This window comes from Physeter macrocephalus, chromosome 1, assembly GCF_002837175.3.
Source record: "Physeter macrocephalus isolate SW-GA chromosome 1, ASM283717v5, whole genome shotgun sequence".
In the NCBI taxonomy this organism is placed as follows: domain Eukaryota; kingdom Metazoa; phylum Chordata; class Mammalia; order Artiodactyla; family Physeteridae; genus Physeter; species Physeter macrocephalus.
The window spans coordinates 44,159,415-44,186,139 of record NC_041214.2 but is presented as its reverse complement, the minus strand read 5'-3'; the positions used below and the strand labels follow the sequence as shown (position 1 = coordinate 44,186,139).

The following is a 26,725-nucleotide window of genomic DNA, read 5'->3' as shown; positions in this document are numbered from 1 at the left end:
TACAGAGAGAATCACAAGGGCTTGGAAAGCGCTTATATGGGGTTTGAGAGTTACAAGATTTCCAAGATTGATCTGCTGTTTTGAATTCATCCCTCTTGAATAGAAGTTCCCCCATTCCCTATGTTATCTGAATTATTTTTTACTTCTTTTTACGGCTTGTTTTTTTTTTTTTTTTTTTTTTTTTTTTTTGCGGTACGCGGGCCTCTCGCTGCCGTGGCCTCTCCCTTTGCGGAGCACAGGCTCCGGACGCGCAGGCTCAGCGGCCATGGCTCACGGGCCCAGCCGCTCCGCGGCACGTGGGATCTTCCCGGACCGGGGCACGAACCCGTGTCCCCTGCATCGGCAGGCGGACTCTCAACCACCGCGGCACCAGGGAAGCCCGCTTGTTTTTAAGGAAAGAAACTTTTGATTATTTTTCTTGAGTAATACACATTACTCACAGACATATGGGAAGGTTCAATCTTCAAATGACTAGATATTGATCTTTTAAAACCTAGACATTGGCCACTTATACAGGAAGGGGCCATCTTTGGAGAAAATGTACGAATATTCAGGATGAGTGTTTCTAAAACTTTAGTATGCTTCAGGAGCACCTGGAAAGGTTGTAAAACATGGATTGCTGAGCTTCATAGCCATAGTCTCTGATTCAGTGGGTCTGGGAAAGAAGTTGAAAATTTGCATTCCTTTTTTTTTTCAAGTTCACTGAATATCCTCTTATTGCTTTTTTAAATTGAAGTATAATTGATTTGCAGTATTATGTTAGTTTCACGTGTACAACGTAGTGATTCAATCTTTTTTCCAGATTGTATTCCATTATAGGTTATTATAAGATGTTGGGTACAATTCCCTGCATTTCTAACAAGCTCCCAGCTGCCACTGCTGCTACTCATCTGGGGACCACACTTTAAGAACTAATGCTTTCCTAACGCACCATTGTAAAGCAATTATACTCCAATAAAGATGTTAAAAAAAAAAGAACTAATGCTTTATATGAGTATCAAATGAAACCGAGAGTTGATAATAAACAAATTAAGATAGAATCATTAGAAACTTTCTATTGATATGTACAAAAGTGATATTCAAAATATTTAACAAGCCACTGAACAGTTAGAATGCAGACTGGTCTTAATCCACATGGCTGAACCTATGCAAATGGCCTCAATATTAGATTTGAGTGAGTGTATGCAACATAAAAACAACTGTTCAGAGATAAATACAAATTTTAAACTTTTTTCCAGGAGTAGTTTTTCAATAGTTTTCAAAATAAAAATCTAAAGTACGTGTTTTAGAGTTTAGGATACTATATCTTTTTATCATTTCATTTTTTTCATATCCAAAACAACAATCTAAGTTAAAGTTTTGAAATCAGATAATTTTCTTAAAAAATAAAGAATTCCTCTGTTCGAGTATTACCTCTTGTATCCCCAAAGAGGATGGTAACTTCTTTCATAACCACTCTTTATTTTTCTGATGTTACACTTTAATAGGATAATGTTCATTTTATTTTAATAAAAATTTAATGTGATAAAATGAAATGACATCAGAAACTAACAAAGACCACCTTGTTCTTTTTGAAATCACGTGTTCATGAAAATGAATTGATTATCATTACCATATATGTATGCTTATAGTAAACTTCCTAGTTCTTAAAAAGCATATTGAGACACTTTATGCCAAAGACATGCAGATTAAAATTGTACAAGGTATTGGAGCTAATGGAATAAAAGGATACATGAACATTAATTTTGCAGTGAGTTTCATAGAATAATAGTGATTTATAACAAAGCCTCATACATAAGCAAAATAGATGTGTGTATATGTGTGCATGTGTTTCAAAATGATGAAACTCTTCCAAGTGTTAGCCATTTAACGGTTATTTTTATCTACTTTGGAACTTCAGTTGCATTTAAACCTGAAGCCTTTTTGAAATACTGAAGGCAAAATTTGAAGATTGAAAAGTCTGACTGGCTACTGATGGCTAGGATTGGTGATGACATTTAAAGTGGCATCACTATTCTGCAGGAACGTGTGTGCATATCTTTAATGTCACCACTTGCCTCTGGGATGACACTTGTTAGATTTCATGGTGTCATGTGCTAGTTCAAGGTCGGCAATAGTGATTTTTATTACACAATACCCGAATATTCCATTTATGATCTAAAAGGAACTTGTTGAAAGCAATGTTTTCTTGTTCTCTGTGTATTTTGATCACCTAATTCTCTCTGAGTTTTAAAATACAGAATTCTGACATGTGCTGTGATGAAGTAGTATGCTTACTTAACTTTGAAATCATTCCTGTGAAAAATAATAGTCTGTTTGTGTTCGATGGTTCCCGGGTTTCTGAGGATGACTTGACTCAGAGACTGGCTAATAAATAATAGGAGACAACCTTGGAGGGAAAATGGCATGCTACATACACCCAGCACCTCTCTGCCCAAAGGCAAAGCAGATGAGGCCCAAAGACACATCTCTGTCCAACTACTGCTTTTTTAAAAATCTCTCAGCACAATTCCTTCTTAGCCTGCAGCTTTGTCTACAGTCACGGAAAGGTTAGATGTGGCTGAAAAATCTATCCAGTCCAGTGAAGTGGGCTAACAGGGTAAGGAGAGCTGTCTGGGCTTTCTTCGTTTACACAAGGAACACGTCTTTATGCAACACACCTGTATCAAGGTGGACCAAGAAGAGTTAAGGGGGCTTGCAGCAACATGGATGAAACTAGAGATTCTCATACTAAGTGAAGTCAGACAGAGAAAGACAAATACCATATGATATCACTTATATGTGGAATCTAAAATATGACACACATTAACTTACCTATAACAGAAACAGACTCACAGACATAAAGAACAGACTGGTGGTTGCCAAGGGGGAAGAGGGGTGGGGGAAGGAAGGATTGGGAGTTTGGGATTAGCAGATGCAAACTATTATATAGAGAATGGATAAACAACAATGTCCTACTGTATAGCACAGAGAATTATATTCAACATCCTATGATAAACCATAGTGGAAAAGAATACAAAAAAAAGAGTTCAGGGGGCAGTATACATAGATGGAAAAATTAATACCAGTAGAACCCAAGAGCAGTCCAATAAATTATACAAACATCAAGATCAATGACAAAGAAAATTTACAGTATCCAGAAGGGTTATCCATCTACATTCTGTTTCCAACTTGTATATCGACTTCTACCCCTAGCACACACACACCCTACACCACCACAATCACATTGAGGCTACCCTGATCAGCCTCCACTATATCCAACATTTCCTCCGAAATTCTACATGCCTTGGTCTCTCCATAGCATTTTGGACCTTCATACCATTCAACTTTTTCTTTTCAAATTTGTGGGAGGCTCACTTGCTTTTTTTTTTTTTTTAATAGCAGATATTTTTAATTATTATCAGGGTGCTTTGAGACTATTATTCAATTAACAAGTGAGTGTGCATATTGTCTTCTTTTGTTTTGCTTTTTAATATATCAGGGGTCTCAACTGGGAGCCTACCAACTATTGGTAATTTGATCACTCTCTTTTCCCCACAACTCCCTGAGCCATTTCACTTGTTGGAAGCATTGGCTTAGCTGTATCTGTGAAGAGGTTTTTTTCTTTCAGCCGGGGGGCATGGGATATAAGTACACTCTTAACTGTCAGGATTCTTTTGGAGTAACTTTCTTAATATCTAGAATAGTGACATTCACCTGGTCCTAAGGTGTATTAAAACAAAGTCATATCTGATTTGAAAAACCACCGAGAATATAGATTTGCCAGGAACCTTAGAATGAAAGTATATGTACAAAATGTATATTTTGAAGGTATATGTGGGGACAGCACTGTTCATCTCAACCTTATATTTTAATATGCATTATATATAAAGCATTCACTTCTCTACCAGGAGTAGGAGATGAACCTTGCTTTAAGGGAAAGTACATCATCAGCTGTCTAGAGAAGATGACCAACTATATATTGTGGAATTAATTGCATATAGCATCATGCCCTCAAAAGATATACCCAAAGGATTTGAATTATTGGAAATAAATCAGGAAGGAGAAAAAAGGGACACCACTCTGTCCATCAAAATAGCAGTTTCCATGTAGAATCAAACCAATCCAATCTATCACTGGTTCCTCAATTAACTATAGTAAGTCTTAACTTCATATTTTGACTCACACTATGTCTTTTGATGTTACGTGTTGTTGGAAAACTGATGCATGAGTGTCCTCTCTGTTCAAACTGTTTCTAATACACAATTTCCTTGTCCAGTGTTCTTTCAATAAGGGTACCTAGTCCTTTGAGGATACTTGTCAGAATGATGCAAATGAAGGTGTGGATTATATATTTATCTACTTATAAAAAGATATTATACTGCAACACCCTACCTACCACAGTTGCTGTGATGAAGAGGACAATGTGCATTTTTCTGGCAAAATGGAACATTGAGTTTAAATAAGTCATGGGAAGTGATGCGTAGATACTGTACAGAATTAGTCCTGCACCGAGATTTCTTCCTTGTGAGGTGATAGTTTTAAAGGTTTTAAGCTGGAAAACCTTCTAATCTAAGAATCTCCCTGCCCACTTCCACCTCACCCTAAGCCACAAAGGCTTCCCCTTCACCACCAAAAAATTAACATTAATAAATATATATTTCTTTAAGATGATTTTCTATCTCAATGTCTCTCCAATACCGAAAGATAAGGTTAAGAAAATATAAACTTGGGAAAATATATATTACTATTTATCGAAATCTCAGAAAGCAAAGGCAAAAGTATTGCATTGGCCCCATGAAGTGCTCAAAACACACTGGATCCTCCTGGCAGTGGGCCAGGGCACAAAGGACACAAGTGTTGAAAGAATACCTTGAACTTCTCAGACTACCCCCTGTGGGAAGCAAAGAGAAAGAAAGAATCGTAAAATTGCCCAGCTTCCGTATACTCCATTTGGACTTCGGCAGTGCATTTGATTTTGAACTCTCACGCTCCCATCTCAGCCTCCAGGGTGCCTATTTCCCTTGTTATCAGTGAATTTTTCCCGGTAGACACCTGTTGGGTCCTGTATTAATAAGACACATTGTAGAAGGAGAAACACATTTCCTGAGCCAAGAAGGTGAGAGCTACTCTTTCTAGGACCCTTGTTCATCTTTGGGAGCCCGGCATCTTCTGTGACAGAACAAAGGCAATACAGTTGTAAATTCTTATTTTTTTCTCCCACTCCACAAAGAAAATGTTGTTGATATGTTAGTGTTCATCTACGTTTCTCTGAAGAGAAGCAATAGAATATTTCTTCCTTCCATCCAGAGGTTTTAGAACTTGATTCCCGTTGCTTCGTAGCATCATTCTAAATAGAACCCCACCATTTGACCACAGTCAGAACTAGCGTGAATGGTACCTATTATTGAAAGGGAGCCTGTATTTGCAGTAATACAGAGAATGCCAGTTTAGAAATGAGCCTGATTGCATGGTTCATTTTGTTCTCCTTTGTAGAGCCAGGCTGCGGCCCACTACAAAGGCACGAAACATGCCAAGAAGCTCAAAGCACTGGAAGCCATGAAAAATAAGCAGAAATCTGTAACTGCCAAGGACAGCGCAAAGACTACCTTCACCTCCATCACTACCAATACCATCAATACCAGCTCTGACAAAACAGGTTAAGCGATGCTCTTTGTTGTGTTATTGTCGTCCTCATCCTTAATGTTCGGGGGCTCCTTCCCTTGCCTGACCGTATCTGTTGCTGATGTTCCTTCCACCTTGATTCATGCTTGATCCATCTTTCTATGTAATGGTAATGCTTCCCCCTCATTTTTCCAGTACCCTTGAGCGTTGACTATAATCACTAGTAACGTTGCAGATTTTGCATTGGAAACAGTCCTATGGCTGTTTTAGAGGAACACAAGAGTCAAAAGGGCATTTAAAGCCCTACCTCTTTTTGAGAAGTGAACCTTTCCAGTGTGTATCGTTTGCATCTTGTATGCAAGCACGTTAGCCTATAACTGCATGGCAGATTTGATTTAACTGTGAGTACACAGCAGAATATGCCAAATGAATCAAGAAGGCCCCCATAAGGGCATTATTACTGACAGGGTTTATTCTCATAAATACCAAACATTGCATTGTTTTAAGTAGTGGCTGTGTGAATCTGGGCTTGTTATGGCTGGGTAAACTTCCCTCTGCATACACAGGTAAGTGTTATTGATACCAATTATTCCTTTTAACAGTCTTCACAGTGAAATAACGGCCTCTGAATGGTCCCTTGGGATAGCTCCTCAAGCAACCAGTTTATTCACAGCAGGGGAAGCCAGTGGGGTTTCCATAAGCTGGCATTTAAAAATATAAGACCACTGGTCCTCGAAACTTACATAAAAACAGATCCCGCGTGATTCATGGATGTACACACATAGATTTAATAAATCACTTTCTAAGAATACAAGGGCTGGTATGTGCCAGTTGCTTTCCAGCCCCTACAAATAGCAGTGGTCAGGAAGCATTTATATTGTCATTGATGGTAATGTCTTAACTAGAAGAGATCTTCTGGCCCTGGCTGATGAAAATGTAAAATCAACAGTGAACCAATGCAACAGATTAAAGCAACGTTATTATATGCGGTACACCCATGAGACATATAATACATAGTCCTCAAAGGATCTGGAGAGATGCTTGCTCCTGTGTGAATCTGTAAGGGACAACAGTGTCCTCTGTGAGTTCCCACAACACATTTTATATACTTCATCTGAATATTATTGGTGCATGCATCATGCCTCCTTCCTGAGTACCCTGTATACTCTCTGAGGCTGAGTGACCTCTCGTCATCTTTGTACCCCTACACCTGTCTGACGCGGGGTAGGTGCTGAGTAAAATGTCTGTTGGCTGCATTTTCTTTCATCCCTTTGATTCTCTGATTCATCCGGTTTTGTGTCACAACATATAAAGGGGGAAGAAAAAAAAAACTTGTCATGTTAATTTCTTTGGTATCCAGAGCAAGAGCTGAATTATACCATCTTATTAATTTAGATGTAAAACCTTGTAGGGAACACATTACTCTTTTCTCCATTAATTGAAAAGTCACCGCCCTATTATGGGGGCTGTAGGGGAAATGAGCAGTTTTGAAGCAGGTGAGTGTAATTTCTGCTCCCAGATATTGGCATCTGGGATGGGATCCCTGAAGCCATACTCGCCATAGAGACATATATTTCATTGGCAAAAAGACAGTAGGTATGAAGAATAAATATGTAAATTTGATGTAAAAGGTTTGATATAAAGAGATGAGTTTGATGTAAAGTTTTTGCTCGTTGCCAGACTCTTCTACTCCTAGACATTTTTATCAATAATGGCTGTTTGGATTACCTTGATTTCTCTTTAAAATGCAAAAAATCCCTGTTACACTGAGATGCATGCCATTTCAAAATATATATATATGGGGCTTCCCTGGTGGCGCAGTGGTTGAGAGTCCGCCTGCCGATGCAAGGGACGCGGGTTCGTGCCCCGGTCCGGGAAGATCCCACATGCCATGGAGCGGCTGGGCCCGTGAGCCGTGGCCGCTGAGCCTGCGTGCCCAGAGCCTGTGCTCTGCAACGGGAGAGGCCACAGCAGTGAGAGGCCCGCGTACTGCAAAAAAAAAAAAAAAAAATATATATATATATATATATGTATGTATATGGTGGGTAGAGCTGCTGACTGGGCTTAAGAAATGCTCCCTTGTGTGTCATCACCATTACATAAATGAGTTATGAATACATACCTCCATCCCTCACCTGAGAGACTAGATTGGAAAGGCTCTGTCCTCTTGGAGGATGAATGGAAACTAGTTTGGACTGGGTTGTGGGACAGAGCCTACATAAGATAGACAGAATCCTAGTGGGAATGCCAGATTCACCTAGTGGTTGGAATGGTGTTGAAATGGTGAAGTGCCCTTTCTAGCTGGAGCTAGAGAAAATTCCAGAAGGACAGAGGGATAATAAAATCTGCAAAGTTAGTACAAATATCTTAAAGCCAAAGTAAGGAAGTGATGGGCATCTAGAAGGGATTGGCTTTCTGATCCAAGGGAACCTCTACCCACAAAGAAACAGGTCATACAGGTTGAAAGACTAACGATTCCAGCACACTCACTAGACGTTTTAAGCCAAACTCTATCCTTATCTGGGATTTCTGCAAAACTACCTATGAGAAGTAGCCCAAGAAAGCTCCTGGAATTTCATAGACTCTTAGCCCATTCGTATTGCAGTATGAATCTGAGGCACCTATGCTGACAAATTGGAGTTTTCTTAAAGCTATTACTTGTCCTTTTTATTCCTGCCTGTGTCCTCATACTGATTGGGAAGGAGCACAGCTCTGAAAACAGGATGGGTCTCTGAGCTAGTTTCTTACAACAGTTAAATACTCGGAGGCAGAAGGGGAAAGAGAGAAGACTCTGAAATCAAAGACCACATATTTTTTAATAATAAAAAATTGTAACCTTTCTACTTAATGTAAAAAGTTGTTTTGTGGTTTGTGGACTTATCCATGCATAAAAGGTATAGAGACATTAAATCACTTTCACTAATTTTACCAAATTGTTCTTAACAAGAACTTAATATATATGTAGGCCAATTGCCTTTAAAAATGCTTGAGTATACAGTGATGTGATAGACAAGAATCTTAAGAGAAGGTTGGGCAACAAGAGTAAAAAAAAAAAAAGAAAGCAAGAAGTGGTATAGACTTGAATTTAAAAATTGCTTTGGAGGTTTTCCTGGGATTCTTTAAAACACAAGAAATAGAATACTCATAAAAACCAAATTCTCATTCCAAATCTACTTACAAAAAGAGAATGTAGACAAACAATTCCTTCTAAATTCCTAAATCATGTATTATGGGCTTAAAATGGTGCCTTAGGCTAATAAATATGTCTACATATTTGGGCTTACATGAGGGCTAAGGTCTCAGTCACTAACTTCGTGATCTTGGGATTCTTTTCCCCTCCTTCTATCAGTCTGCAGGCTGGAGTGGTGAGCAATTCAGTGATCAACCACCAGCTGCTCCCAGATAGCCTCGTTCCCCTACTGCTAGGCAAGAAGACACTCCCTAACGTTAATACATAATTTTAGTTCTTACAATCTAATGAAGAGTGTTTGGTGAATTTACACAAAGAAAAATTTACAGGCAAAAGTAATATTTAAAAAAATATTTCAAACACTCAAAATTGTTGGTATGGGAGGGTGATTGCTATTCATTCACAGAATATTTCATGGAGCAAACATTTCCAAAAGTGACCAGAATAACTTTGTCTGACTTAGCAAGGTTTTTTTTTAAATTGAAGTATAGTTGCTTTACAATGTTGTGTTAGTTTTAGGTGCACAGCAAAGTGATTTGGTTTATATATATACACACATATACATATATACATACATATATATTATTTTTGGATTCTTTTCCATTATAGGTTATTACAAGATACTGAATATAGTTCCCTGTGCTACACAGTAGGTCCTGTCGTTTATCTATTTTATATACTGTAGTATATAGTAGTATCTGTTAATCCCAAACTCCTAATTTATCCCTCCCCTCGTTTTTTTTTTAATGCAAGTTTTCTATACAGAAAAAGTAATGACAAAACTTAAGAAATTATGCTTAAAGTAACTTGGCAAATATAGCTCAATTGACATTTTTTCCTGTGAAATGACACATTCGCAATTGTTGGATTAAGTCTTGTGAGAAGTCATCCTCTGGTCTTTCTTTACTTTCCCTTTCGCGACAATTTTATTCATTCCTATGACCTATCCATTAGGTTAGGCTAGGTGAATCTGCAGTAATAAACAACTGCCAACTCCTGGGGGCTTTTACAGCCACTAATTATTTCTCTCACACCCTACAGAGCAGCTATGGGTTTGGTTTTGTTTTGTTTTTTTCCTTTGTTAATTTAATTCTAGAGCCAGGCTAATGAAGCAGTCACTAGCTGGCATTACCAGTTCTATGGAAGAAGAAAAAAGAAGGGTGTGAATCAATAGGCTTTTAAAGCTTTTCAATGCAAGTGACTTAACTTTCCTCTCCCTTTCCTTGGCGAGTCACATGATCAAGCCTGATTATAAAGGGCAGGGAAGAATAATCTTCAGGGAAGGGGACAGATATTAGTGAGCAATAAAGCACCACATCCCACCATGGCTTCCGCCATCCCTGTGTTGGAGTCTCAGCATTCCACATCTCCATCCTTGTTCTCCTAAAATCTGACCTGATTTCTTTTTTTTTTTTAATACATTTTATTTATTTATTTATTTTTAAAACCCAGCTGCATTGGGTCTTTGTTGCTGCATGTGGGCTTTCTCTAGTTGCGGCGAGCAGGGGCTATTCTTTGTTGTGGTGCACGGGCTTCTCATTGCGGTGGCTTCTCTTGTTGCGGAGCACGGGTTCTAGGTGCGCAGGCTCAGTAGTTGTGGCACACGGGCTTAGTAGTTGTGGTGCATGGGCTTAGTTGATCCACGGCATGTGGGATCTTCCCGCACCAGGGCTTGAACCCATGTCCCCTGCATTGGCAGGAGGATACTGAGCCACTAGGGAAATCCCTGACCTGATTTCTAAGGCTTATTGGTCACTCACTTGGATGGTTTGTTAGCACCTCTATTTTGCAGGTTCACACACAAAAAAAATAAGCCTAACTTTGACCATCCTCCCTAACTTTCTCTCCATCCTGTCTTCCCGAGTTTTATTTTTGGTCCTGGAGCTCATAGACCTGAAACCTTCTATCTGTCTTAGCCTCTTCTTCCTATCTCAGTCCACACATCCGTTCAGTGGTTGGAACCTACTCCCCTCACATTCCCAGAAGACGTCCTTCACTCTTTCACACATGGTTTCTACCCATATCCTGGCCTCATGGGTCTCAGTTTTACTCCTACCATTGCCCTAGCCTCCACGCAAGTCCAACTGCCTCCATTCTGGCCCCTTGACAACCATATCCTTCATTCTAGTGCCCATTTATAGTAGACAGTATATAAGGCACAGTACTAACCCACTCAGAAACCTTCATTGTGCCTTTATGGTGGACCTCATGGTCCCCCATGGTTTGATCACAACCTGCCTTTCCAAACTTTTCTTCTGTTGTTCACCTGCAATATTCTCCACTAGAGACATGATCCCCCTGCATCTTTGTTTCTTATACTGTTCTTCTAAATTTCTCCCTTAAAGTGTGTCACTTTTCTCTCCTTCGTTCTGCCTATGAAGTCCCATAAGAATCTGTATCTTCCTAACTGCCCTATCTTATTCTTGTTCCAATATAATTTTTATGTCTTTACCTTTTCCTATGGCCAGATTATATGCTCATTTAGAGTACATACTTGCATAATCCTTTTATTCATCTTTTTTTCTTTAAAGAGTACTTTTTGTGTAAAAGATAATAAGTAGTTTTAAAACCTGAAACAATCAGTTTTGCGCTCTTGTTCTTAAATTAAAAGCAAACCTCTAGACTTCTTTATTTGTGAATACGTGATTGCATGAAAGAACAATGGTTCTCGTTAAACCAAAGAATTCTGAGACATTGCTCATCAAATTTCAAGAGTTGCAGGTTTTCTTAAAGGTCATCAAGTCTAACTCCTAAAGTTTGTTTGTCGTTTGTTTGCTTCTTTTGAGATTCCCTGGTTACAGAGGTAAAGAAGACTTGACATTTCTAATGTTCCTTCAGTGACTATCAATCAGGAGTTTATTAGCCTATTGAGTTTTAGATTTACGATAGTCATCTCCTTGGTAAGATATGAGAACATTTCTCCCTGGTTCCATTACATAATTCTCTCAAGTCTCAGCGAATTACATATATAGTCATTAGATAAAGCTACTATGTTACAAGTTAAATTTGCACTTTTCTCTCTTATGATTCAGTCTTCTTTGTATCAATTTTCCCCTCTCTTTTTCTTTTTGGCAATTCAAAATTATCATCCAGGGATGTTGTACTCACCTGACCCAAGGTGCCAAGAGTGAAATACTTTTGAATCTATTTTTGAAAAGGCCTATGAATGCAAAGGAACATTTATTTACTCTGAATTAATAATTGATTCTAAGTGTTTATTGGAATTCAAATTATTTATACTTAGAGTGATGGAGACTTTTCTAATGATAAAGAAGGTATCCAGTGGAAAGTGATATCCAATGACTACAAATAAATACATTAGAAAACAAAGCCTCTTTGTGAATGTCAGTCAGTTTTATAAGGTCACAGAGTCTGGGGTCTTTCCTTTCCTGAGCCTTATCCTCTCAAGCCAGCTGTTTACATCAGGCCCAGTGCCAGGCAGCACTAGGCACACACTATTTTTTCCTTTCCATTTAAGTAGAAGCTAAATCATGAGAATGGTGACCTGGAAATAAAAGTGGTAGATGAGTAGTTTGTAAGGAAAAGCCAGTCCAATGCCATTTAGAAAACAGACACATAGTTTTCAGCAGAGGACAGGAGAGAATTAGCTTTGTTTCTGTTTTCATAAGGAAGTTGGGAAAAGTTTGCTTTTCTTGACAAAGGCTTCAGACAAAGGTCCCAAGTGTTGAAAATTATAACAGAATACAGGCTGGGTTTGACATCAGAAAGCCATGCATCTTTGAAATTGTGTTATACATTTGTATGTATGATATAGTATGGAATATATCAGATGGTATTTTATTATATAAATATTTTACATACATATTTATTGATATGCAAGATTCTGTCTTTAATACCTGTTCCTGAAATACCCCACTACAACAGGTCTTCATAATCAGCATTGCCCACTTTCTTTAAGAAGAGGAACACATGCTTTTGTGGCTTATGAAGCCATAGCTCTTTTGACCTTTCAGAGGCAATACGAAGTCATTTGAAAAGGGACACATTTCTATCAGCACTTACAGATCTGGTGTAGTGACGTAAAAATGCCCCTCTTGGCGGAGTGGAAATTGTGCTGGCTCCTGGCGTCTTTCTTTTCTCACCCATTCTCCCAAACAAAGACCCCCTGGAACAGTCACTAATACAATTAAGGACCCCATTGCCAGCATCTTGGCACAGGACTTGAAGCACTGCTGCGAGACCACTGATGCCTTAAGTGGTTTTTCTTTTCTTAGCGCTGGCTCGTGACATGCTTCTGACTGGTCAGAGAAAGAGCCTTTACCAAGTGTTCCCTGCTCAAGATGTGTGATAAGTACCAGCAGAGTGTGCTGGTAGCAGTTCTCTAGAGAGATTAAAAAAGAGAAGGGAAATTCAGAAAGGAAACACACACACACACACACACACACACACACACACACACAAACTCTGGATGCTTATTTGAATATTGTGGTTCCAGGATCCTTGTGTATGAATCAGTGATGACAGATCATACATTAGGGGTGATGTGGAAATCACAAACAATATTCTATCCCGTTCTTTTTGTGCCTGAGGAAATCAAGATGAATGGTATTGTGCTGATAAAAGCTTTGACCCAGATACATTACACAAACCCAATCCTTGAATCGCAGAAGAATTTCACAAAAAATTCTTCATCTGGGCAGGAACATGTTGTCTTCCTAAATGTAAGGAATGAGTGAAGCAGTGAGGACCTACATTTCCTAAAGAACCTGTCATCTATCCATGGTCAAGGGCTGGGGTATGGTGTGCATGATAGGAGGGGAATTAAAACTAAACTGACAAGCTAGACATAATTTATGTTATGGTTCAAAGCAACAGGGTCCCTGACGTGTGTGTGTGTGTGTGTGTGTGTGTGTGTATGTACCTGTACACACTTCGCGTATGTGACTGTCTTTCTTTAAGAAATACCAAATTGAATAAACTAAATGATAAGCTAAGCACCTAACCAGTATCTATGAAATAACAGACATCTGGATGAATTTTCAAAACTAAATTAAAGCTCCCAGTGTCTTTGTCTACAGCTGTTACACTTCTGGAAACATCTGTATCTATGTGTGCACTTGTGTGTGTTTTTTAATTAATGGAGGGTTTTTTTTCCCCCATTTTTATGTTCTTCTTAGGAATCAAGTGGACATAAGCTTATATAATGATAAAATATTTCAACTGCAAAATAATAATTCTTAACGTTAGACTCTTAACTATAACAGAAAAGTTTAACAATGATCAAATATGACAGAACATGAAGTGAGCACCTGTAAAAAACATGTGTACCATGCGAGAGCTTTGTCTCCAAAGTGGAAGAGTGTAGGGTTTAATATCTAATAGTAATAGGCATGAAACGAATGTGAAACAAAACATGTTAGCAGCACATTTCTTACAGTCAGGAGCCATAAAGCGTCTACTGAATTCTTAGTAAAACACAAACTGAAACAGATATTTAAATTAAAAATTATACTTGCATTTATGTTCAATGAAGTCCAGACTCTTAAACATGGCATCAGAACTTTTTTGTGGTCTGACCTTTGCCTACCATTTCTGGCAGTCCTTCACATCTCTGTTGAACTCCAGCGCAACAAAATTACTTGAGAATCCAGGGCAAGGTGCATATGTTCTTTTGCTTCGAAAAATCCTCCCTTATACCTCACCTCATCCCATGTATCACCTACCGAGGCACAGAGGATGCACACGTTGCGTGCCAGTGATAGGTGTATGGGTGCGCACAAACAGGTACAGATAGAATCACGTTCTTTGCCTGGCTGATTCCCATTTCCAGGCTTCTGTGTAAGTTCCGTCCTAGCACCTATTGAAATTGTGTACCTTCCTACTTGTCAACCCCATCAAATTTTCACCTCCTTGATGGAGCATACACCTTTATCCCATACGTCTTTATCCCAGCCACTAGCAGTTTTACATTAAAACTGTCAATAAAGTGATGTATTAATTTTATTTTCAGGAATATCATCCTAAGAATTCTTTTAACAGTGAAAACTAGCACACTCCCAAAATATATAGTACGAATTTCAACGCCTAGAGTCAATACATTTTACTAATTGAACTCTATTACAGTTAACTACTTTATAATACACATCAAAGATATTAAGCAGTGTAACTCAGAATTTGAATGTGCAACCCTTGGGTTGAACATTTCCCAGAGACAGCATAAAATTAAGTTGCTATTTTAATTACCTTAATTACATTCAGATTCATCATTAAATTACCCTGCTACTTCAGTTTCTAATGAGAGTGAAGAACATTTTAAAAAGCTCTATTGAGTTAGATTGACTATGTACTAACCAAGTTGTGTCATTGGTATCGGGTTAAATTTGAGGGCAGAGAGCATATTTAACTCAGTGGGTAGAGTCTGCGCCATGCGGCCAGTACACAGCCTTTGCTTTGCTTTTGCTGTATGACTCAGTTTGCAGGCAGCCTTGACAGCATTTTATACTTACATGATTGGTCAAGTCAATTACCCTCAGACTAACAGCTGGTGCCTGGCCAAACTCCAAGGTGAAGGTCAAGATGCAGAGTGTGTAGCAGTCAGGATACTTACCCATTTGGACCTTATCTTATTTTTTGCCTGGCTTTCTGTTTCCTTGCCAGCTCTCTGGTAGAATTAAGTAAAACCAGAAAAGAATAGTGCATTTCTTTCATGCTGCTCAGGAAGTAGAAAAGCCTGTGGAAAAGAAAACCTTTCCCATCCTTCTCTGAACTGGTCAGAGATTTGAGCATCTGACTCTTGAACTCTAGGGTATTTATTTGTTCTTTTATCCACCGATTCATTCACACCCATTCCTTGCTATTCAAATAATTTTGCAATATTTTAAGATACTGCAGGGCTGCAAAGTAAGGTACAGAATAGGTGTTCTACTCCCAGGGTGACTCCAGTCTGGTTGGAAAACAAGAAATAAACCTAAAATATAATCCAGAGTAGGAAATGATTTGTCAGGGGAAAACAGCAGATATACTGCCATGAAAGTCCAGAGCAATTGGAATGATCCTTTCATAGGAGGGAGGTAGAGGGTTCACAAATACTACTAGCCACATGTGCTAAACATAATGTCAAGGGTGGCAATCCCTAAAACAACTCCTTAGATGAAGTGTTTCACTTAAACATTTAGGGCATATTCAGTATTTCTTCCTGTCCTCTCGTGGTTCACTTTAGTGAAGGAGCAAGAAGAAAAGGCTAAAACAAAGAGATTTAGACATATTCGATGTTAGAGGCTAGTGAAGGTTTTATAGGAGAATCTAACTCTTTTTTTTTTTTTTTTTGTATGCGGGCCTCTCACCGCTGTGGCCTCTCCCGCTGCGGAGCACAGGCTCCGGACGCGCAGGCTCAGCGGCCATGGCTCACGGGCCCAGCCGCTCCGCGGCATATGGGATCCTCCCGGACAGGGGCACGAACCCGCGTCCCTTGCATCGGCAGGTGGGCTCTCACCCACTGCGCCACCAGGGAAGCTCGAGAAGCTAACTCTTAATTTGCAGTTAAAGAAACCAGATTCTGAGTGAAATAACTTCACTGATGTCAACACGTTTGTAAGAGGCAGAGTTAGGATTTGAACCGAATTCTGATCCCTACAGCCTTGCGATCTCCTCGTAGGCAGCAAACCCCTTGGTCCTCTCCTAGTCCTTTTAGCGCTACCCCACTGGGGTTTTTTGGCAGTCAAATGTTGATTTTTCTAAATGAATATACAAAATTATCAAAGATACCACGAGACTGCCTACAGTGGAAGGGATTAGAGTCTGGCAGGACATGTGTTATCTTCTAGGAATTTCCCGTTTGGAAAGTGCTTTAATTCTTTCAGGCAACTAAGGTGATATTTAGTGCAGTAATTTTGGTAATTGAAAATCCAGTCACTTAGAAAGGATTGATTCAGGGCCCATAAATGCAAGCTTCTTCCTGTGTTACTAAGACATTTTAGATCAGTATATAGTGGTATTTAAAAATAAGGTAATGTAGTCTAAAGTTCAGGGGCATAAATAGTTTGCTCTATAAAGTTGGTGATTTCCCAAACAGGAGAAACAGTGTAGTTGTTATTTATATAGCTTTTAAAATTTCAATAGGTCATCATATTAATTTGTAAATTACTGACATCCCCATTTTAAGGAATTCTCTTTGCAGAAGACTGTATCAGAAATGAGACAGAAATCATATTTATCTCCCATTAGTAGAAATATTTCATAAATCTCTCATTTGCCAAATATTTGGAAAAACACGTTAGTGATGTTGGATTTGTCTCTTAGTTATTTTGAGGTACCAGTATGTGTTAACTTTTGTGCCCTAGGAAGAGGGGGTGGCTAATCGTCACCCTGAAAGATGAATGGATCTTAAAAAGGTTTTTGAAACAGTAGGTGAAAACCAATTTCTTACTTCAAAGTAATCCAGGATTCTAACCCGATTATATGCCTTTGTGTTAAAAAAACACAAATCTAATAGCTGTGGTTGGAATAGCCATAGAATACTTTACTTGGCATGGCTGTCAAATTCATTGCGTATTTCTGTCATCTATTATTCCCTTTTTTCAAAAGGGTAAAGGTGACATCTTCCATCTAAACTTGCAATTAACGGGGGAAGGCAAGATAGTTTTTTTGAGTTGTATCTTGCAGAAATTTAATTTTTTATAATGCAAAGAGGAATGAAGGAAAGAAACCAAGTGGGACTTGTTTAACAAAGTACTTTTTTCACGTAGAGCACATCTAGAATCCATCAAGAAGGCCCATTCAATTTGCGGGTACTTTGTCATCAGATTAATTTAGGTGCTGTTAAAATTATTTGCCTTTACTTAAAAATCTCAGAAAGTCTTTGTTTTTTAGCTTCATCAAAATTCCACCCAGTGTAAATCTCTGCACAGCCAGGAGTTGCCAGTTTTATCAGTTGTCTTCTTATTCCAGAAAGAAAAATAAAACATTTACTATAATGTGCCCTACTCCCTGGTTTGGTCAATGTGCAAATTTACTTTTGGGTACCTCATTCATACTCAATCCAACATTAGCATCATGAAAATCACATGCATGGCTGTTTAGAATCTCTGTGGTGTGTTTTAATTTAATGAAAGCTTTTCCCAAATGCTTGAGTGTATATGTGTAGCTTTGCCTGCAGAGTGCAAATTTACATAGCTGGATAGGATACAAGTATATTAGGTTGCAAAATGGTGAATACCCACTGTCAAAAGTAAAAAAAAAAACAAAACAAAACAAAAATGGAAAAGTCAGCCATTTGTCTATGAGAGTTCAACAAACCTTTTCTGTACAGGGTCCAGATATTAAGTATTTCAGCCTTTGTGGGTCATGCAGTCTCTGTCGCAGCTACTCAGCTCTGACCCTGTCACATGAAAGCAGCCATTGCCAATATGTAAACGCATGAGCTGTGTTCCAATAAAACTTATTTACTAAAACACACGGCAGGCTGGATTTGGCCCACGGGCCATACTTTGCATATCCCTGGCCTAGTGGCCCCCAAATATTCAGCTGTTTGATATTTTTTCCAATTATCTGTGCATGCAAAACAAACCTCTCAAAACTTGGTGGAGAGAAAAAAAAATTGTCATTTATCATCAGTATCTGTCATGACGATGAGCATCTTACTAGTAGTATTATTAGTATCATGTTATGAGATCTCTCATGATTCTGAGGTTAAGTAGGCAGTTTTTGCTTGGGTGGAGGGCTGTCTCCCATGTAGTTACAGTCAAACGGCAGCTTGTGACGCAGTCATCCCCAGACCGTCCTCACTCACAGATCAGGCTGTTAGTGATGCTGCCTTTTGGTGGGAACCTCAGTGGCAGCTGTCTGCCAGAGCATCTACTGGTGGCCTTTCCACATGTCCTGGCCTCCTCACAGCATGGCATCTGGGTTCTGAGAAGATAGCTAAGCTGAAGCTCTAATTCCTTTTACGACCTAGCCTCTAATTTCCCAATATCCTTTCACTGAACTTACTCTGTTGGTTGAGATGGGCACCAGAGATGGCCAAGATGGTACCCAACGATGGCAGAGTGGCAGAGTCACAATGTCAGCCAATCATGTGAGATGGGAGTTCTTGCTCTGGCCATCTTTGTTAAATGAAACTGCCACAGTGGTATTTTATTGTAGTCTGTTCTGCTCTGTGGTATTTGAACAGCAGCCCTAGAAAAGGCAGGACAGGATTTGGAGATCAAGGGAGAAATTGGGACCGTAATAGGAAGAACACGTTGATCATGGTGATGAAGGCAAGCAGGACCTAAACCCAAGTTAGTATAAGACTCGAAACACCAGAGCCGTGTGTTGAAGTGAAAGAATTTTAGGAATGTATATAAAAGATGAATGCATAGCCTTCTGTTTTCAGAGGAAGGTTGTGCATCCAATCTAGACCGACAGGGAAGGCCATCAGGGAGAGACCTCCATGACCAGAAGCAAGAGATGCCCTTGACTTGGAGGCCACAGTCCAAGTGGACTAGGAGCTCCATAACCTGTGACCGTCTGGAAGCCATTGCAACCCAGGACAGCCCGTAGCGTAGAGTGGGGCAGACAGACGGCTGCTCCTAGGTGGGAAGAGAGAACCAGGTTTAGATAGTGAAGCGGAATCCTGGCACTTGTCCCCAAAGCAAAAATCTCACCAAAATGACTGCATCAGCTGGTTGCTTTGACATCACGATTCCAAAAATAGATGAAACAGCCCATCTGGGAAGTTCAAGAATGAGGCAAGGCTTTCCAACTCCAGCCACTAACTTCTCTCATTTTTGCGCTCAATCAGCTGTTCTCAGCATTAGAACCCCCGGAAGGGCCCTTCCAAGCCTGCACCTTGGTATGCGAGCCCCGAGACATCTGTTGTGCCATTTGGAGCCTCCCTCCCCTGTCCCTGGCTGTCTCTGTTTGTGGACCAGATGTGCCTATTTTTTGCTCTATTGGTTTAATAGCCCCAGGAAAAGTTGATAATGCTATCATGGAAGTTCTGTCTGAGGGGAATGTCTCAAGTTTCATCTCTAGCCTTTCTCTGGGACTCCTTGGACCCTCTGGATTCTAGGTTCTGCTCCATTCCAGCTGCTTTAGGTGTAGAGCCTATTGAAATTAACCTACTGTGTGTGTGTGTGTGTGTGTGTGTGTGTGTGTGTGTGTGTTACTGTCCCTCTATTAGCAGCAAGAAGAAAATTGCCATATTATTTAGCAGTGTCTTAACGGGTTTCAGTCCATTAAAAGCAAAAGAGAGCATTAAATAGCATTCTTTGGCTTTTAACCAGTGAGCTTTCATCAGTTTATTAATAGATTCTAACTACAAATGTGGCTGTTCCATGCTAGGGCTTTAGGCCGACTCTAGCAGCAATCGTCCTTTGGGACTAGAAATCTAATTCCAGGTTCTACCTCCAGGTAATACTTTTGGACTGCTTTGGAGAGATTAAACAAATAAATGGCACAACTTTCCTTCCAGAGAGCTGAAGCTGACTGGATTTATTCATGCTCTAAAAACCCTGGCCTAAGATAACAGCCAGGACTGAAGTAGCAAACTGCCCAGTGGGCCCAATGGCAGTCTCCTTATTATCCTGTTTCTAAAGGGCTGTGATATTGGATGGACAGAAGGCTGAGAATCAGGGTAATGGAAGGGATACATCTGAATTCTTCTAGAGAAAGTCCGATGCACAAGAACAAGATTGGGAGTTTTGCCTTGGTGCTAATAGGGTAGAAGATTCCATTCTATGTATACAGACACATACAGGCAGGAGCAAAGCTAAATCAATGTTAGCTCCCTGTGGCACTGGCATGCTTCCTCCTTTTTTCATAATGAGTCGTGTTTCCCTTTTTGCCTTGACTGCTAGGAAGATTAGAACTAACTTGATGAACAACTGTAATCTTCCTGAATTTAACGGAAGGGAAGAGGAAGAGGTCAATCAAGCACGAGAAGAGAAAAAGACACAAAATTTTAACTCTGTGCAATAGAGCTTAAAAAAATCCTAAAGAGACTAATCAGCCTGGAGAGATTGTGATGACGTGAATATGTAAATTCAATGTTAAAAGTACATTTTCCCTCCCCTTTTTAACTTAGCATGGAGGAAGGTTTAAAGGAAGACTGACTTGGTTTTAGCAAATAATGAAATTGCATTTTCATGGCACATTTAATTGTAATAACGATTAGCGTAGACATCTGTAGCACTAACAATGAGTCAAATACTCTAATATTTTACATAGATTGGCTTATTTAATTCACACAGAAAGGTTCTGATCTTATTCCCATTTTGTGAATGATGACACTCAGGATCAGAGAGGTTAAGTACTTACCCAGAGTCACACAGCTGGTAATGATAGAACCAGTATTGGAATCCAGCAGATCTTCTCCAGAGCCTTGGTCCTGAGCACAAGGCATGTTCCCCCTGCAATGTAAGGTTGTGATTCAGCTGTATTTCAGAAGGCATATTATTTGATAATTTTTCCTCTATCAAGTTTTCTCCATATTATTACTATATTAATATTGTTCTCTGTATGCATATTATATAGTGTATATGTGTCCGTGATTATGCTTGGAAGTATCAGTAAAGGTATAGGATTGACAGTGAGGAAGGTGATAATGTTAGATCTTCTGCTGTGATGTTAGGTGAAATTTGGAATTTGCAGTAGAGGCATCACTTACTAAATACCCATGTCTTCCCCTCATGTTCAAGTCCCTCTTGCATTTATGTTGGGACCATATAATTCATTGTAGCTAATGTGATTATGAACAAAAGCTTAGATTGTGAACTGCATTTACAGAGAAAAAAACCTAGCATGTAGGACCAGAGTGGTGTTGGAAGGGCCACATGTTTTGTCAAAGGCGAAAGAGTTAAAAAAAATTCCGGAGATATATTTGTTCTGGAAAAGTTTTGACGGTAAGATGCTAGCTGTCCTCAAATATCTGGTGTGTCACCATGTAGAAGTATGAAAACAGCGTTGTTCTGTATGGCATGAAGCTATACAACCAGGGCCACTTAGTAAAATCTACAGGGTCTTCCCTGATGGTCCAGTGGTTAAGACTTCGCCTTCCAATGCAGGGGGTGCAGTTTCGATCCCTGATCGAGGAGCTGAGATCCCACATGCCTCACGGCCAAAAAACCAAAACATAAAACAGAAGCAGCGTTGTAACAGATTCAATAAAGACTTTAAAAATGGTCCACATCAAAAACAAAAAGTCTTTAAGAAAAATACAGAGGAACTCCCTAGGTTCAATTAAAAAAGAAATTCATTTTGATATCCCGTTATGGACTCTCCATCCCACTTGTCAGTAATTTATTTGTTGTGCGGTTTTGTTTATTGTCTGCCACCTCCAACAGAATAGACGTTCCTTAAGAGCAGGAAGAAGTCTGTCTTGTTCATGGCTGTTTTCCTAGCGCCTTGCATAGTCTTGGCTCATTACGAAAAAGCACAGTGTAAATAGTCAGCCAACAAATGAATGGAGGAATGATTGAATGAACAAAGGAGCTTTCTATTGGATAGAACATTCCAGATATTTTACTGACCATGGTGTAATTCTGCTACAGGCCATGTGACTGACTAGTAGTTAGGAATATTTTGGAGTAAGCTTTGCGTTGTGGTTCTACTAGATGTGAAGCAGTATTCCAATGCCCAGATCCTCTGATGTTTATCTCTTTACTTTTGAGCTTTCTTGATATTTAAAGGCTTTTGCATTTTAATCCTTAGCAGATAGGAAATCCAGTCAAGGTTCTTGTTGTTGCAAAACCACAGAGAAATATTGCATACATTTTTTTAGCCCTACCTGTTTGTGAGCACATTTATCATGTTTTGATAACATATCATCTTCAGAGAAACGGGCAGCCTGTTCTTCGTCATCAGGACGGGAGGCTGTGGCGTGACTGATGTGAGACTTTATCAGGGATCATCATCAACTAGGTGTCTCTGAAAAGTGTGTGTTTGGAAGGCTGTGCTTGCATTTATGACACTTAGGTCCATTTCTCCTTATGGAGCTGTAAACTAATGCACCCGTACCACCTCATCTTAAGTTGGGTGTTCATATACATGCATGGCCAGACTTTGATCACTGGTCGGAGTAGCCTCATTACTCACCGAGCATCCCTTCTACTCAGCGATCACTGGCTGGATTTGTGACTCTCTAGATAAAGTTTTTGAATCTTTCTGTTAAATCAGTTTCCAGAGAGGACAGCCCCTGGATTGGCAGCTATGAAAATCAGCAGCCACTCAATGCCTAACACATGGTACTGTGTTAGGACCTATTTCTTAGGACCTAAGAAGATTCACTGCCTTCAAGGAAACTTCAATCTTGTTTAGTAGATAAAACCAAAATGGAAATACTACGATGTTTGCCTAAAGGTCCAAATAAAAAGGGTGGTACAGACATGCGGTAGAAGGAGTGAAGGCAAGGGGTTGCATCGGGAAAAGTATATGGCGTTTGGAACCAGACTCTAGGTTTCTAAGCTCTGCTGCCTCATTTAATTTTCTTCATCTATCAAATAATATGTTGTAGTGAGGATGATCAATGATGCAGTTAAGACACCTATCATAATGCCTGGCACATGTAGGTACTCTGAAATGGTAAGAAGATTACCATGGTTACTGTTTACTGTTGTGATCATTATTACTATCATGGACCCACTCCTCTGTGAGCCTCACAAATGGGGTATTAAAAGGAAACCTCCTGGAGAAAGCTGATAGCTAACAAGATCAGAAATGAAAGTATAGCCAAGAGTGCCGAGGCATCTGGGACCTTTGATTTGTCACAAAGGTGAGTGCACATCGGTGATGGCAAATGTACATTTTCTTCCACCAGCTGGCAGTTCAGGACAGTTCAAGTTCTTTCCTCATGTCTGCTCCAGTATTTAGTAAAGATTGCCCTTCATGGTAACACAGGTAAGTATCTCTTTAATGCCCACATTATGGCCTGTGTCCAGCTTTAGCAAATAAGGAAGACTTTTAGATCAGGATCAATGTTGTTTTAGAAGGAATCTCCCTGAACCAGCTGCTTACAGCAAGACCATGGCTCAGAAACACCTACACTTGGAACAAGCCTCAGGAAATAATTTAAACAGAGAGAGTTTCCCATTCCAAAGAAAACGGAGTAAGCAGATTCCATTCTATCTTCCTATCTTCCTATCTTCCTCTCTTCCTGTCAGACTCTTCAGAAGAGTCTGACAAGTGGAAAAGTGTAGGACTGACCAAGGACCTCAGGACTTGAGGGATGACCCAGGGGGAAGTTCCCTGGTTTTTTGGTTTTTGTTAGTTTCTTTTGTTCTGGGTGTTTTGGTTTTTGTTTTTTGTTTTCCTTCTATATATGCCAGTCTGGGCACTAGAGCAGCCTGCAACCTGGAACTGCCAATGGGTGCAGACACAACATCTGAAGGACAGCCTGCTCTTTCTAGCCCTCTTTGTAGGCTTGGAAGACAGCAGCCCTGTAGGATGGAGCCCTTCTGGCTATACACACTGTACTCCAGGCAAGCAGGACAAAGAGCCCAGCCTCTCCCCCTCCCCCGAGACCTTTCAGAAACTGGCAGGGAGAGTACTACTGACCATCTGTGCTCAGCACTGTTACAAGCAGTATCCTCTGTATGAGATACTCGGCCAGCCCCACCCCATGAAGACAGATCTGGGTGGACCCTTTAAATTTTCTTTCTTTACCAGCTGGCAGGATGGTAAGCTTTGTCAGTAGAGGGCACAGGAGAGACATTGCAGGAGGAAAGGGTCTTTCTTCCTGGTCTTGGGTACTCACTGGCCAGACTCTGGCAGTATGGACTGTATCTCCATAGACACCCAGCTCCTGCAGTACACTCGGGCCAGCAACGTCTCCCAACACACAAAATGGCAGTTGTGTACATTTGTATCTCTAGTTAAGTTCTGCTCCATGAATAGCTTTCTCTGATGCCTAGAGGGCGGATTTCCAGCGAGTACCACTGGGGAGGCCCCAGAGCAACCTCTCAACCTTTCAGTGAACCATGGCCACACCCTCTCCAGCAAGGTCTGGAGCTCAGGCCTGCGGGAGGGGGGCTATTCCTTAGGCATGGGACCTCAGCCCTAGAGGTGGTAGCTGCTCCTTATATCTGCTAGTCCTGTATTGTTTAGAGATCTCTTTACTTCGTACTAGGCAATCGTCATTAAGCAAGAGCCTGTTACGGTTAATAGTAAACTTTTTTTTTCTCAGTTTTTCTTTCCCTGCGCTATACAGTAGGTTCTCACTAGTTACCTGTTTTATACATAGTACTGTATATATGTCAATCCCAATCTCCCAGTTCATACCACCCACCCCTTTCCCTCCTTGGGGTCCATACAGTTGTTCTCCATGTCTGTGTCTCTATATCTGCTTTGCATGTTCAAAGTACTGTGTAGTTTCCCTCTCCTGATTGGACCCTGACTAATAAAGACTGACACCAGTGCATGATCCATTAACACAAAAATGGATAAAATATCTTTCATCAATATTAAAACCTTTGTTCTGTGGCAGACAAACCTCTGTCTGGGAGAAAATATTTTCACTTCACACATCTGACAAAGACCCTGTATCCAGAATATACAAGAACACGTTAGACTCAACAGTAAGAAGGCAAACATCCCAATTAGACAATGGGCAAATGCTTGAGCAGATACTTCACCAAAGACTGCACGGATGGTAAATAAGCACATGAGAAAATATTCAACATCATTAACTATTAGGGAAATGCAAATTAAAGCCATGGTAATATATCACTGTGCACTTACTAGAATGGCTACAGTGAAACAAATAACAAAATCTGACAATCACACATACCAGTGAAGATGCAGAGCAACTGGAACTTATTGCTGGGGGAAATGCAGACTGGTCCAGCCATCGGGGAGCACAGTTGGTGGTTTCTTATAAAGGTAAATATATACTGGCCACTTGACCCAGCAGTCTTATTCCTGGGTATTTATCTCCCAGAACTGAAAACTTCTGCTCACATGAAAACCTGGATACAAATCTTTATAGAAGTTCTATTAATGCTCACCAAATACTGAAAATAACCCAATGTCCTTCACTGGGCAAATGGATTAACCAACTATGGTACATCAGTATGATGGAATATTACTCAACAATGAGAAAGAATAAACTATTGATGTGTGTTGCAGCTTGGGTGGATCTCAAGGGCATCACGGTGAGTGAACAAAACCAACCTCGAAAAATTCCATACTTTGTTGTTCCATGTATGTAGCATTCTCCAAATTAGACTCTGCAGTAGTTTTGAGGATTTAGAGTTGGAGAGACTCTGTGACTGCAATGGGGTAACATGAGGAAGTTTCTTTGGAGTGATATAACAGTCTATTTCCTGATTGTGATGGTGGTTACCAGAATATATACATGTGATAAAATTTCAAAGACATATACACTAAAAAAGGTCACCTGTTAAAACTGGTAAAATCTGAATAAGATCTGTAGTTCACTTAATAGCATGATCCAAGGTCAATTTTCTGATTTTGGTACATTTGCTATGGTTATCTAAAATGTTATCATTGGAGGAATCCAGATGAAGACTACACAGGAGCTCTCTCTAGACTAATTTTGCAACTTCTCTGTTGGTCTAAAAACTTGTCAAAGTAAAAATGAAGTAAACAAACAACCACAACAATAACAGCAAAGCCAGAAATAAGCAGAAGGTACAATGGTAGAAGGATAGGGCTAAGACAGGGGGTGCTGAGGCCAGGGATTATTCTAAGCCATACTCTTGAGTTTCTGAGTTAGTTAACCTAGTTTGAGGCCCCGGAATTGGCACTTTAAAAAATTTTCACAGATAATTCTACTGAGTACAGACGTGGAGGAAATGCTGCTTCAAAGGAACTCTAAGGGGCTTCCCTGGTGGCGCAGCGGTTGAGGGTCCGCCTGCCGATGCAGGGGGCGCGGGTTCATGCCCCGGTCCGGGAGGATCCCGCGTGCCGCGGAGCGGCTGGGCCCGTGAGCCGTGGCTGCTGGGCCTGTGCGTCCGGAGCCTGTGCTCCGCAGCG

At 40.1% G+C, this 26,725-nt stretch overlaps 1 protein-coding gene across 1 annotated transcript in view; it reads left to right on the top strand.

The window, feature by feature from the left end:
* Nucleotides 1-26,725, top strand: part of ZNF385D (zinc finger protein 385D) — a 768,390-nt gene that overhangs the window by 658,435 nt on the left and 83,230 nt on the right. Inside the window, exon 5 of the mRNA XM_055085280.1 lies at nucleotides 5,476-5,638. Within this exon, the coding sequence (XP_054941255.1) occupies nucleotides 5,476-5,638 (163 nt within the window). The remainder of the gene's footprint in view (nucleotides 1-5,475; nucleotides 5,639-26,725) is intronic.